This window comes from Pygocentrus nattereri, chromosome 3, assembly GCF_015220715.1.
Source record: "Pygocentrus nattereri isolate fPygNat1 chromosome 3, fPygNat1.pri, whole genome shotgun sequence".
In the NCBI taxonomy this organism is placed as follows: domain Eukaryota; kingdom Metazoa; phylum Chordata; class Actinopteri; order Characiformes; family Serrasalmidae; genus Pygocentrus; species Pygocentrus nattereri.
Window position 1 is genome coordinate 3862167 of NC_051213.1, and position 15750 is coordinate 3877916.

The 15750-nt window shown below is 39.7% G+C and overlaps 1 protein-coding gene across 2 annotated transcripts in view; it reads left to right on the forward strand.

Moving 5' to 3' along the window:
• The window catches only part of LOC108414555 (guanine nucleotide exchange factor VAV3), a 190781-nt gene that overhangs the window by 143595 nt on the left and 31436 nt on the right, over window positions 1-15750 (forward strand). For both annotated transcript variants that reach the window (XM_037537074.1, XM_037537075.1), the window contains exons 18-19: window positions 5279-5301; window positions 8404-8434. In XM_037537074.1, the coding sequence (XP_037392971.1) occupies window positions 5279-5301; window positions 8404-8434 (54 nt within the window). The remainder of the gene's footprint in view (window positions 1-5278; window positions 5302-8403; window positions 8435-15750) is intronic.

Here is a 15750-nt window from a genome sequence, read left to right on the forward strand (position 1 = left end):
ACATTAACGGTGGTGAACATTAACAGTGGTGCACATTAACAGTGGTGAACATTAACAGTGGTGACCATTAACAGTGGTGACCATTAACAGTGGTGAACATTAACAGTGGTGAACATTAACGGTGGTGCACATTAACAGTTTTTTAAATTTGACCCTAAACCTAACCCTGACCCTAACCTCAATCCAACACCTACATCTACTCCTAACCCTAATCCTAACCTTAATGTTGTCAACTGAAGATCACCTGAAAAATGGTCAATGATTTACGTATCTGAAGAGCATCTATAGGGGACCGTCCAACTGAAGTGCGACCAGAAAGATGTTTTGTTCCAACAGCGATGTTATATATTTATCAGCACACAAACTTTATATATATATTACTGAGAACATTGTACACTTTTGAACAGTCGTGTAAATTGTATAGGCTGTACTGTATATACGGTTGCTAAGCGCAGTATAATACAGCCACAGACATTTAAATGCAGCAGACGGTGCTGTTTAGCTGTTGATGCATTTTATTGTTGCAGTTTATCAGATACATCTGCATGTACATCTGATAGAATCTGAGTCATTCTCCTCGTTATAAAGGTTGATGAATGTGTATGTGTTAGTGTGGGGTTATGCAGCAGTGTAATAACCCAGAACGTTCCTCCACCTGAGCTCCGGAAAATATAATCAAATATAAACCACAGACCAAAAGTATGAGAGCAAACAGTGAAAGTTTCAGAGGCCGACACAACGCGGCGTGTTTACTGATGAGGGTTTGCCTAAGCAGTTTGTTCCGGGATGTTGTGGTGGTGTTGCGACGCTGGCCTGTTCACACTGACTCTGGTTTGGAGCTGTTTACTTCTTTCATGCTCTCAGGTTTCATTGGCTGTTGGAGGAATCAGGTCATATGAGTCACTGACCAGTATAGACTACTATATTTCTCTGGTCAAAAAAATAAAACTCTGACTCGTCTGAGGAGGCAAAGTAGAGCCAAACCATCCACCAGACTGAGAATTGGGGCTAAAATTGGAGCAAAAGTCGTGTAATAATAATTTTTAAACATTTTTATGTCTTTATTTATACAGCATTGTCCATGCCAGTTGCAGCTCAGAGTGCTTTGCAGACAGGAGATAAAGCCTATCAGTAATAAAAGAAATTATGGTAACGCTTTCTATGAATGTCACGTTTGTAAGAGTCTATAAACACATTAATAACATGTTATAATGTATAACAATTATAAGGTGTTATAAACATGGTTATACATATTTATAAAAATTATTAATTTTATAAATTATTAACATATTAATTACACTGAATTTCACTTAAACATAGCCATGTTTATTATACATTATGGATTCTTAGTATAATGCAGTATAAATAGTGTTAATAACATGTTATACTGTCAATGCCAAAGAAGTCAGTCCCAGCCTGGAGAGTGTAAAGACAGAGTGTAAAGACAAATACAGTTTATTTACATTCTGAGATTTCCAGTATTTTATTTCTCAGTGCTGTTGCTGTTAGATCTGCATCTTATGATATTCAGATGCTCCAAATAGTGCTGAATTCTGCTGTCGTTCTTTTGGATATGCAGTGTTAAGTGAGTGCCAGGCTAACAGTGGTGCACATTAACGGTGGTGAACATTAAAGGTGGTGCACATTAACAGTGGTGCACATTAACAGTGGTGAACATTAACGGTGGTGAACATTAACGGTGGTGAACATTAACAGTGGTGAACATTAACAGTGGTGAACATTAACGGTGGTGAACATTAACAGTGGTGAACATTAACAGTGGTGCACATTAACAGTGGTGAACATTAACGGTGGTGAACATTAACAGTGGTGAACATTAACGGTGGTGAACATTAACAGTGGTGAACATTAACGGTGGTGAACATTAACGGTGGTGAACATTAACGGTGGTGCACATTAACGGTGGTGCACATTAACGGTGGTGAACATTAACGGTGGTGAACATTAACGGTGGTGCACATTAACAGTGGTGCACATTAACAGTGGTGAACATTAACGGTGGTGAACATTAACGGTGGTGCACATTAACAGTGGTGAACATTAACGGTGGTGAACATTAACGGTGGTGAACATTAACAGTGGTGAACATTAACGGTGGTGCACATTAACAGTGGTGCACATTAACAGTGGTGCACATTAACAGTGGTGAACATTAACAGTGGTGCACATTAACAGTGGTGCACATTAACAGTGGTGAACATTAACAGTGGTGCACATTAACAGTGGTGCACATTAACAGTGGTGAACATTAACAGTGGTGCACATTAACAGTGGTGCACATTAACAGTGGTGAACATTAACAGTGGTGAACATTAACAGTGGTGAACATTGACTTTCCCACATTGGGTGAAACACTGAGGGCAGCTCTAGTTTAAACTCTGACATTTGAAGCCTGTAATGAGCTTTAATGTGTTTTAGTGTTTCAGTAAATCCTTCAGTAAATTCTTCAACTTGAAGCCTCAGTCTAAACCCTGGAGGAGGCTTTAGTCCAGCACGCTCCACTTTACTTAGAGCTGACTAATACAGCTTATGAGCTCTTATGATCTGTTATGAACAGTACTTATAATGCATTATGTTAATAATTCTTATGCATAATAAGCATGGACATAACGTGCAATGCATTTTTATAAGTATTCATAGCCATGTTTATAATGCCTTATGAATGCATTAAAACATGTCATGAATGTGTTTATAGATGCTTACAAACGTGACGCTCATAGAAAGTGTTAACAAAATAATAAGTATTAATTTAGAATCATATAAGAAAATGACACAGATCAAATTAAAAGATAAATGCTAAGAGATGTAGAGTTTTAATTAAATGCCAAGTTTAATAGATACATTTTTAGGTGTTTATTAAAAGTGAGCACTGAGCTTGACTGTCTAATAAAAGGTGAACTGAGCTCCACAGTTTAGAAGCAGAATAACTGAAAGAGCCTCTCCACGTTTTCTGTGTTTTACTGAAGGTGCTTGTAGAAGGTCAGTATCTGCAGATCTAAGATCACGTGCTGGAACACGGTGTGAACCAAGCTTCCACATTTTTAGCGCTTAATTTACATTTACAGCATTTGGCTGACGCTCTTATCCAGAGCGACCTACAATTTGATCATTTTACACAGGGAGGCCAAGGTGGTGTTAGGAGTCTTGCCCAAGGACTCTTATTGGTATAGTGTAGGGTGTTTACCCTGGTGGGGATTGAACCCCAGTCTACAGAGTAGAAGGCAGAGGTGTTAACCACTACACTATCCAACCACTTAAACCAGCTTAATTGAAAATGACTCTGCTTTAACTGAGCATTGCATGTAATTGATGCATATTCCTTTTGGTGTTAATAGTGTTGATATGATATATTTTACTCATGTAAAAATGATGCACACACTGAATTACTGTCAGTGTTTTAGAACATTTACCTGCTATTTTTCACGGTAAAACACCGTATTCTTCATTTTATTGTGAAATCAACTCATTTTGAGATATCTGGTAACACTACGCTGTACTGTTCATAAGGCTACATGAAGCCTACATAAGCCTGTCATGACAACTGACATAGCCCTGCATAAATGTTTATGAGTGCTTAATCCCAATTCAACCAAAGTTAGCTAAAGTAGCCTTTGTGACAGATGACACCTATAAGAATAAGCATTTATAAGCATTTATGTAGGGTTATGTCAGTTTACATGACAAGCGTATGTGGTAGTCCTGTAGTTATGAACAACACCCAACAATAAAGTGTTACCAGATATTTTCTGTCATAAAACCGCAAATTGCTGTGAAGTCGATGTGGGTCTGTAATTCTGTGCACATACAGTGCAAAACATGGTGAATAAATATATTTATTGGTATTTTTTATTAACATATTTATACGTTTATTAAAATTACGTTTTTTTTGTTTTTTTTTTTGTTTTTTTTTAAAGAGGCTCCATATTTTATTGACAGTTTATTACTGTTAGTATAGAGCAGAATAAGCCCTACATCACAGTGATCTTGTGGTGCAGGTCAATGTGGAGTAACAGTAAACAGCTGCAGTTTTACAGTGATTTACTGTTAACCCCTTAAAATCTCAGGCTTATTACACACTAAGGCTTATTATTCAGTAACTACAGGGACTTCAGTGCCAACTGGCTGAGCTGTTCTTAGATTATAGAAGTGTGTAATACAGCTTTGGGCTTGCAGGTGGACCCTGACTATATAAGGGGTTAATATAAAAAAAAAATATATATATATATATAGGCTTCTATAAATTACTGTGAAAGTAATGCAGCTAGTAGACACTCATGTACTGTCATTTTAAAGTGAAATGTCTGTAGAGTGCACGAATAAATTGATGATATATTTTACTCATGTAAAAATGATTCACACACTGGGAATTACTGTCAGTGTTTTACAACATTTACCTGCTATTTTTCACGGTAAAACACCGTATTCTTCATTTTATTGTGAAATCAACTCATTTTGAGATATCTGGTAACACTACGCTGTACTGTTCATAAGGCTACATGAAGCCTACATAAGCCTGTCATGACAACTGACATAGCCCTGCATAAATGTTTGAGTGCTTAATTTTGATCAAAGTTAGCTAAAGTAGCCTTTATGACGGATGGGACCTATAAGAATGAGCGTTTCTCACAGTTAGTTTATCGTTTTTCTATATAATGATCTGGTTTACAGGTCACGCTGATCTGTATTTAATAAAAAGCTCAAACTGGTAAGAAATAAACGTCATGCATGCAAAACTATGGATGATAAAAAAAGCTATAAGATCATTTTATAACTTTTTTTTCCCACAGATTTGCATGCATGCCGTTTATTCCCTACCTGTCTGGAACTTTCCGTCCTGGAGCCGCAGATGTTTATGTGGTGCAGCTTTACAGCTGCTCTTCCATTTGTTCCTCTTTGGGCTTTTTTATTGTATCACTGGTTCCTTTGTTTGTGTGTGCATGTCTTATCAGCCTAAAGTGTGCCACAGCCCAATAGGACAAAGTTCGCTCTATAACAGGGGTGTTGTCGGGGGTGGGGCTGAACTCTGCAGCAGCCAATCAGAATGGCTATTGGAGTAGGTTGGCTCCACCCCCTTACCTGCACTCCAAGTACACTCAGCTTAGCAAAACAAACCACAAAAAGCACCCCGAGCACAACGTGAAGCAGTCAGACTGATCAGATCAGCCGCTCGGTGTGTGTGTGTGTGGGTGTGTATGTGTATGTAAGTGTGTGTGTTGGTTCTCCCTGCTAATTATGCCTGTTTTCAACATGCTTGCAGATTCAGGATCCTTCAGGACGCAGGTAAGACATCTAAGCACAACTTTAAAGTTCAGCCTTTTCTCCAGAGGAGCTTAAACGTGTGAACCCAGACTGCGCAGAAGCTCCATCTCAGTCCACAGGTTTCCTGTGTGCAGGCTTCTTGAGCTTCTTGAGCTTCTTGAGCTTCTTGAGCTTCTTGTGCTTCTTGAGCTTCTTGAGCTTCGTCTGCAATGCACTGCACACACTGTTGCACCCAAAGTATTGCAAGTGACATTAATGCAAATATTTCACATTGTCTGGAGCTCAATGCAATAATACTGCACCCATAAGTGCAGAAGAAGTGGTTCTGCGGCGGTTCCTCAGTAAACAGGGTGCTTATATATAGAACCATTTGGAGCCATAATTGGCTTTCATTAAATAAATGGCCTGAAATAACCCTGAAAGGGTCCGGCTATTGTCATATAGAACCATAACAACACAAAGAACCATTCGAATGCATAAATGGTTCTTTGTGTGATCAAATGCTTCATTCCTATGAAAAAAAAAAATGGCCCTAGATAGCTCTGATAAGGGTTCTGCTGTTCTTGCACAGAGCCATAAGAAGTCAAAGAACCATTTGGATGCATAAATGGCTCAGATGTTTCTTCTTTATGATTGAAAGTCTTAAAAAATGACCCTATGTAGCGCTGAAAGGGTTCTACTACCGTGCCATAGAACCGTAAGAACCCAAAGAGCCTTTTGAAAACATAAACGGTTCTTTACAGGGTTGAATGGTTCTTCTCTCTGATGGAAAACCTGTTGTGTATTTCTGGCCCTGCGTAACGTTAAATGGGTTCTGCTGTCGTTACAAGGAATAGGACCCTTTACATTGAACCTTTACATAGAACCCTTTAAAAAAAGTAGTTCTGCAAGGGTTCTTTAGTTGACACAATGGTTATACAGAACTGTTAGAACTCAAAGAGCCGTTTGAATGCATAGGTAATGCATGGTTCTTGTCTATGATGGAAAACCTGTAATACTGTATATGCCTCTCTAAAGAACCTTTGAAAAACGTTCCTATGTGATGCTAAACGGGTTCTGCTGTTTGTTAAGAATGTTCTGCACATAGTGACTGTTTGGTTGTAGTGTTTGGGTGAGCGCTTTAGTTTACAGTCCAGTAAGTCCTCGGCATTTAATAGATCAGATCAGATTAGATGAAGAGACCCATCCGGGAAGTGAAACACCACATACACACCAGTGAGCACACACACACTAGGGGGCAGTGAGCACACTTGCCCGGAGCGGTGGGCAGCCCTATCCATGGCGCCCGGGGAGCAGTTGGGGGTTAGGTGTCTTGCTCAAGGAGTCCAGCCCTCGTCCACCTGCTTAACTACATTTTAATAGGTAAATAAGTCATATTTACAGTAATATTTTGGACACCTACATATTTTCCATGTGTGCCTATGAGACATATATAGATATATATACATGTGCTGAAACATATAGTATCTTACATAAAGCTAGCAGGCCATTGTATTTGGCAGCACTAATTCTAAGTCATTAAAATAAGAAGTAATTACAAGTAATTGCCCATTAACCCGTAGTTCATACTTTGCAGGTGGAGTAATATGCTGTAAGAAATGTGAGAATACTGAGTAAATCTCAGCAGGCATTGCCTTCTAGCACCAAACGTTGCTCTACCTACCTTTTCACAGAAGCTACTTTCATGTCCAACATGCAGAGCATCGTGCACATAATACCTGTAATGACTGCTTGTTGGCGTGTTTATTACTTGGTACTTACTGAACTGTAAATGAGACACGCTTTGTGTTGGGACAGCATTGCACGCTCAGCATTTTCCGCAGTTTTTTGTTCTGCTACTTTGGCTACAGTGCAGTGACCGCATGCATTTGAGCCTTACCTGCAGTCCAGTTCAGTTCAGTGTCAGTATGCGTTCAGATGAAGGTGCAGAATTACGGAGAGCTCACTTCGCAGGCCTTAATGATGCACTACATGTAGAGACAGTGCATGGTCCAGAAAAGTACTGCCAGGAATACGTGTCCCACAGTGTTGAAGCTGCTCCACCAATTGACCGTAAACGGTTTGGTTACGATCCGGATGGGTGCGAGCGTGCTATAGTTAATAACGGCTGAAACTGCAGATTTGTTATGCATTTATTAATACTAAGACCTATAAATGTGTATAAATCTTTTTCTTCTTAGATATTTACGATGTGACAATAAAAGTGATTCGATTTAATTTGATCCACTGTAAATTATTCAGTATCCACTATGAATTATACACAAACTAGTGTGAATGGTTTAGTTGCTAGTCTAAAATATTCTGTATTTTTTTTACTGCTATGTTGTTTTTGTAAATGTAAATCATTTTGTAAATGAATTATTCACAATCAGCTCTTAATTATTCAGTAACTGCTATGAATTATTCACAATCTACTCTTAATTATTCAGTAACTGCTATGAATTATTCACAATCTACTCTTAATTATTCAGTAACTTCTATGAATTATTCACGATCTACTCTTAATTATTCAGTAACTGCTATAAATTATTCACGATCTACTCTTAATTATTCAGTAACTGCTATGAATTATTCACAATCAACTCTTAATTATTCAGTAACTGCTATGAATTATTCACAATCTACTCTTAATTATTCAGTAACTTCTATGAATTATTCACGATCTACTCTTAATTATTCAGTAACTGCTATAAATTATTCACGATCTACTCTTAATTATTCAGTAACTGCTATGAATTATTCATGATCTACTCTTAATTATTCAGTAACTGCTATGAATTAGTTATTATTTAGAATTATTATTTAGTATTATTTAGTTTATTATTATTAGTTATTATTTAGAATTATTTAGAAAATGATTCAGTAACTATTACAACACCCTTGAAGTTCAGCTAAAGTAATAAAATGCAGGTTTATTATTATTATTGTTGTTGGTATTATTATTGTTATTATTATTATTATTATTATTATTATACTTCCCTGAGCTTTTGCTTTGTTTCGGGCTCTAACTGATGTTTGCTCTGAACCTGCTGCATGTAGTTATGGCTGATGGACAAAGTCGTGTTTACTCCATAAAGCTTTTATTGCTGTTTGCCTCATTCGGTCTGTTGACTTTTATTGCAGGACCGAACGCACAGCCGACGTGTAGATCCAGGTGAGTGACCCAGAGCACAGACCATCACAGAAAACACACTCATACACAATAAAACACACATTCACAGATACCAAAGCATCCACACACACACACACACACACACACACACACACACACACAGCATCGTGGAGTCTTCTGTCTCCTTTGGTTCACTATGATACAGTACAATACTACTACGAATGCGTCTGAAGCCGTTCTGTTCCACAGACAAAAACAAAGACACACCCAGAAACAACAAGACAACATATTACATAAGCACAAATAACACTGCATAACTCCTCCCCCCATTTGTTCTAAACGTCCCGCTGATTGAGCTTTCTGACAGAGGAATGAAGAAGTGATTGCACCTGCAGCGAATCCAAGTAAAAGGCTCTAGCCAGTCTCAGCATGTTGTTATGAGTTTATCGGACTGTCTGCTCTAATGGTCCTCAGTCTTAAAGCCTATTTCCATATTTCCAAGGCCATGTAACACATTTATAATGCATTATCAATACAGGCTTCGTTGGAAGTCTTACTGCAGTCGTCACAGTAGGTCGTGAATGCCACCACTACTGTGACGTCTTCCCTTCTATGACTTCTGCATCAAATCCAGCAGTGAAAAGGGTCTTAAAGTCTGAAAGACTGCTCCAAAGTCTAAAAATGCTCTACTAGATAAAACGAATGGTGCTATTAATGACAGCATGAATTAATAATAATAAAAAAAAGCCCTTTGCCCAACAGATGAGGTTATGCCTGCTGTAACGGTATCATGCAGACCAGGGAACGTTCTGGCTCTGACTGGACAGAAAGGCTGCTATATCAGACTTTTCCTCCAGATGTGTTAATATGAGAAGCCTGGTGGTCGTGAGCCGCGCTGCTTTCAGAAGAAATGCATGCTTTCGGTTTTTAACGGCTGCTGTTCCGTGCAAGTCTGGAGCCTCAGGTCTCCAGAGAGATGCGAACGCTCATGAAAAGGGCAAGATTTTACATGTTACCCTGGGGCTGCAGCCAGAGAGCAGGAATGCGCTGGAAAAATCGCACTGTTTAAACCTTTAGAAGCTTCTTCTGTCGCTTTGCTGCGCTAATTGCATAACTATAACTAAGTACATCCACTGTAGGTCCAAAAGCTTGTAGACACAAACATAAGGGTGTTAAGAGGGAGTTTGAGTTCCTTTACTGTAGTACATGTTGCAACATTGCTGTGAGGATTTGATTGCGCATTAGTGAGGTCAGGTACTGATGTTGGATGGTCAGTTCTGGATCACTCCAGAGAACACAGCTCCACTGCTCCACAACCCGATGCTGCAGGGCTTTACGTTCCTCTAGCCCACGGATAGCACTGGGCATGGTGACCTCAGGCTCATGTGGAGCCTCAATCTATTGATCAATGCTTTTCTATAGAAATTATACAAGCTGTGTGCACAACTGAACCCCTGGAACAGCAATGGGTGCATCTTAAAGTAGCTAAAATTCACTCAATAGAAAGGCTGTCTGGGTTATTGTGGACATATAGTTTAGTTACATACCTAATTATTACATTAATGTTTGATTTATATTCTATATGGACTGGGGGGGGGGGGGGACTCGGTTCTTAGGTGCATCACCGTGCGGATTCTAAACCGATTCACAGATGTCAAAAATCGATTTTTTAAATGTTTAATTTGTACTGTAATGTTGAGGGAACGTAAAAGGCGGAGCTTGGAAGTGGCGGCACATAACAAAAAATGCAAGTGGATGAGCGAGAAATTCATCAGCACCCTCTGCATTAAAACCCAGGTTAGATGAGGAGTCACAACCTAAAAGTCTTGTCCTTTCAACAAAAATCAGACCACCTTGGCAGCCGCAACATTTAGTGCCCAGTATGTGTCAGTGTGTGTGCAAATGTACTAGTACAGGCTAAAAAATATAGAAAAACACACTTTAAGCTTTAGCTGTAGCCGCTTTCCTCCCCTTTCCAACAGAGCGGTTTCCGGTAAAATGTCTCTCAATGTTCGACTGATTTACGAGGCTGAAGTCGCTTCTCTTTCTCCTGCTTCTTGTTTGAATTTTCCCGTTCCACCTTAAGTGATGCCTGCGTCACCTGAACATGAGCGCGGCACCATTTAAGGTGGAACGGGAAAACTCGAAGGAGAAGCAACTTCATCTTTACAACGTTTTAGTGTTCGACAGTCTCTCGTTGCAGATTTCAGCTGCGGTGCTTATAAACACAAATGAGTCCATTCATCTCCAAATGTTCAAGCAAGCGATGTGAAAGCTTCCACCCAAATTGGAAGCGAGTTACAAACTCTGTCGCAACGTTTATTGCCAAGGATTTGGGTCTGTTCGGTGTCGTTAAGAACCAGGGCTTTGATGCTATGCAGACCACTTTGGAGCTGAGACACAGCGTCCCTTCTTGAGCTTATTTTACTGACACTGCAACCCCCCCCCCCCATCTCTCTACCACGAGACCAAGGGTAGGACAGCTGTAATGTGCGGCGTGGACACCCATTGCCACAGGCTCTTATGTGAGTAGCAGCAGCGTCTCATGTTCTCCAAACAAGAGCAGTGAATGAGTCTTCCAGTTCATTTATAGTTCATTATAAATACTTTGATTTAAAAGTACAAAGTCATTAAACAGTGAGAGAAAAAACAAACAGATGCATCGATAATTGTTTTATAATCTCGTTCCAGCCTCTGAATCGTAATCGAATCGAATTGTGAGGTGCCTTGAGATTCCCACCCCTGATATGGACTGGTTCTGATTTTTTCCTCTGCTTTGAGAGACCAGTAAGCTCACATTGGCTAGCACTGTACAGAGCGATGGTGGGAGAGAGGGGACAATTCTACCCACCCAGACAGAGAGAGGACAATTACGCTCCCGTTCACGAGTGGCTTCGGTATCACCGGGAATCAAACATGCATCTTCTGAAGATGGTGCCAGTGGTTCCACCTCTTGGGTGCTCCATACTGTACCGCTCTTTTCTCACTAAATTGAGCACATCAAATCCAGAATCAGGCTGTCTGTCAAAGTGGAATCACACCCATGTGTTGCACTGCTCTCACATTTATATAGAAAGCCTCATTAATCCCGGTCTGGTCTAGTTTTTGCTGTACTTTCTATTAGGATTCTGCTGAAAGGGTTAACAGAGCCTAACTGATCTACTAGCAGGTGAACCAGATGAACCACTAGTGCAGGAATAGTTGAATATTTATTGGCGTGTTACAGTAGAAGTGTAGGCGTGCCTGTAGACACTGTGTCCTGGGGCTACTCCAGCATCAGAAACCAACTACAGTCCCTCCCTCCTTGCGATCTGCCCACTCTCACGCCAGCATTCCAGCTCCTCGCATCCATCACTCAACCTTCTGACAGTACTCAGAACTCATAATTACCCCTAATGTGCCCTCTTCTGAGTTAGCATAGCTTCAAATGCTGCTAGGAGCCATATTTTTTGTGGTGGAACTTGTTCCTGGACTTGAGATGCTTGCTTCATTGCTTCCCTGTTATGCAGTTTATTTGTTGGGCAAAAGTTTGGCAGCCTAATATCTACAACCTGTGGATTTGGGCTGAGTGGGATGGGAGCGGAAAATGTTGGACTCAAATGCAGTTAACTTTGTCACTATGAAATATAGGTGGCTAACTTGAGTGTGTTTTCAAGTGCATACTGTTAAAGATCTGATTGAGAAGGCAGAGGTATGGATATAACTAAGCCAGCTGGCATTATCTAGAACCAGAAACAATGAGAAAATATTTCTCATCTCTCAATGTAACCTCAACAAAGAAATGTGGCACTGTCACAGGATGCCACTGTTGCCAAGTCGGTTTGTGAAATATTTGTCCTGCTAGATCTGCCCTGGACAACTGTAAGTGCTATTATGGTAAAATGGAAGCATCTAAGAGCAAAAACAGCTCAGCCATGAAGTGGAAAACCAAACAAACTCATAATGCAGGGGGCTGTCGAGTGTCGAAGCACATAATGTGTGAATATTGCCAGCCTACAGATTTCCAAACCGTCTCTAGAAGCAAGCATGACCGCGAAGCAAAGCAGCTCCATATGGTTTGACTAGTTTGGTGTGGAGGAACTCCAGTGGCCTCCACTTAGTCCAGACCACAACCCCACTAAACACCTTTAGGATGAACTAGAACGGATATTGTGAGCCAGACCCTCTCGCCCAACGTCAGTGCCTGACATCACAAATGCTCTTTTAACTGAATTTCCACTCCAAAATCTTGTAGGAAGCCTCACAGAAGAGTGGAAGCTGTTAGAGCTGCGAAGGGCGACCAACTCTATATTAATGCCTATGGATTTGAAATTGAATGTCCACCAAGCTCATATAAGTGTGACGGTCAGGTGTCCACAAACTATTGGCCATATAGTGTATATTCCTGTTTATGTGTTTCCATGTTCAAAAGGTACTTTTTGACGCAAACTGAATACAATTCACCAAAATTATTGACACTGTTACATCGTCTATTCTACATGTAAATTAAAAGCAACAACAGCAGTGAAATAATTTTTTAGTAGAGCAGGTTAAACGGCAGAAATAGCCATGTTTTTGCTCCGGCCTTGAAAGGTTAATCAGAAGAAAGTTTCAAGGCTTTCTCTGTAGTCTCTCTCTCTCTCTCTCTCTCTCTCTCTCTCTCTCTCTCTCTCTCTCTCTTTTCTCCCTCTCTCCCTTGGGTCTGCTTACTCATATCTGAGAGCTCTATTGTGCCAAGGGTTCCTCTTTATAAGTGGTTTTGGGAGAAAACAGAAGAAGAAGCTCTCCTTGTAGTATGTTGTCTTGGGCTCTCTGTCTTCTCAGAGGTCCCTTGAGCAAGGTGCAGACACAGGCACAGTTCTCTCTGTAGTGCCGAAAGCCTCTTCAGAGCCGCAGTGTGGGGGGCTGCAGGGGGCCGGCATCTCTACACGTACACATACACAAGCTCCCTGTAACGTTTGCTGTGCTTCTCCGGCTGTGTGCCTCCAATTACTGAGACGCAGCAAGACTTCGATCACTAATTACACCAACATCCAGACTGAAATGCTGATGATTCACTATCTCTCTCAATTCAGCTTCATTCATTAAGCTTTATTGCTCTTAATACCTACATTTAGAGTCGGTTATTCATTCAGTCTAATGAGAAACTGTAGAACGGACTCGGTTTATATCACAATACCTAGATTTAGAGTCGGTTATTCATTCAGCCTAATGAGAAACTGTAGAACTGACTCGGTTTATATCACAATACCTACATTTAGAGTCGGTTATTCATTCAGTCTAATGAGAAACTGTAGAACGGACTCGGTTTATATCACAATACCTACATTTAGAGTCGGTTATTCATTCAGCCTAATGAGAAACTGTAGAACGGACTCGGTTTATATCACAATACCTACATTTAGAGTCGGTTATTCATTCAGTCTAATGAGAAACTGTAGAACGGACTCGGTTTATATCACAATACCTACATTTAGAGTCGGTTATTCATTCAGTCTAATGAGAAACTGTAGAACAGACTCGGTTTATATCACAATACCTACATTTAGAGTCGGTTATTCATTCAGCCTAATGAGAAACTGTAGAACGGACTCGGTTTATATCACAATACCTACATTTAGAGTCGGTTATTCATTCAGTCTAATGAGAAACTGTAGAACGGACTCGGTTTATATCACAATACCTACATTTAGAGCCGGTTATTCATTCAGCCTAACGAGAAACTGTAGAACGGACTCGGTTTATATCACAATACCTACATTTAGAGTCGGTTATTCATTCAGCCTAATGAGAAACTGTAGAACGGACTCGGTTTATATCACAATACCTACATTTAGAGTCGGTTATTCATTCAGCCTAATGAGAAACTGTAGAACGGACTCGGTTTATATCACAATACCTACATTTAGAGTCGGTTATTCATTCAGTCTAATGAGAAACTGTAGAACAGACTCGGTTTATATCACAATACCTACATTTAGAGCCGGTTATTCATTCAGTCTAATGAGAAACTGTAGAACGGACTCGGTTTATATCACAATACCTACATTTAGAGTCGGTTATTCATTCAGTCTAATAAGAAACTGTAGAACAGACTCGGTTTATATCACAATACCTACATTTAGAGTCGGTTATTCATTCAGCCTAATGAGAAACTGTAGAACGGACTCGGTTTATATCACAACACCTACATTTAGAGTCGGTTATTCATTCAGTCTAATGAGAAACTGTAGATCAGACTCGGTTTATATCACAATACCTACATTTAGAGTCGGTTATTCATTCAGCCTAATGAGAAACTGTAGAACGGACTCGGTTTATATCACAATACCTACATTTAGAGTCGGTTATTCATTCAGCCTAATGAGAAACTGTAGAACGGACTCGGTTTATATCACAATACCTACATTTAGAGTCGGTTATTCATTCAGCCTAATGAGAAACTGTAGAACAGACTCGGTTTATATCACAATACCTACATTTAGAGTCGGTTATTCATTCAGCCTAATGAGAAACTGTAGAACGGACTCGGTTTATATCACAATACCTACATTTAGAGTCGGTTATTCATTCAGCCTAATGAGAAACTGTAGAACGGACTCGGTTTATATCACAATACCTACATTTAGAGTCTGTTATTCATTCAGCCTAATGAGAAACTGTAGAACGGACTCGGTTTATATCACAATACCTACATTTAGAGTCGGTTATTCATTCAGCCTAATGAGAAACTGTAGAACGGACTCGGTTTATATCACAATACCTACATTTAGAGTCTGTTATTCATTCAGTCTAATGAGAAACTGTAGAACGGACTCGGTTTATATCACAATACCTACATTTAGAGTCGGTTATTCATTCAGCCTAATGAGAAACTGTAGAACGGACTCGGTTTATATCACAATACCTACATTTAGAGTCGGTTATTCATTCAGCCTAATGAGAAACTGTAGAACGGACTCGGTTTATATCACAATACCTACATTTAGAGTCTGTTATTCATTCAGTCTAATGAGAAACTGTAGAACGGACTCGGTTTATATCACAATACCTACATTTAGAGTCGGTTATTCATTCAGTCTAATGAGAAACTGTAGAACGGACTCGGTTTATATCACAATACCTACATTTAGAGTCGGTTATTCATTCAGTCTAATGAGAAACTGTAGAACGGACTCGGTTTATATCACAATACCTACATTTAGAGCCGGTTATTCATTCAGCCTAATGAGAAACTGTAGAACAGACTCGGTTTATATCACAATACCTACATTTAGAGTCGGTTATTCATTCAGTCTAATGAGAAACTGTAGAACAGACTCGGTTTATATCACAATACCTACATTTAGAGTCGGTTATTCATTCAGCCTAATGAGAAA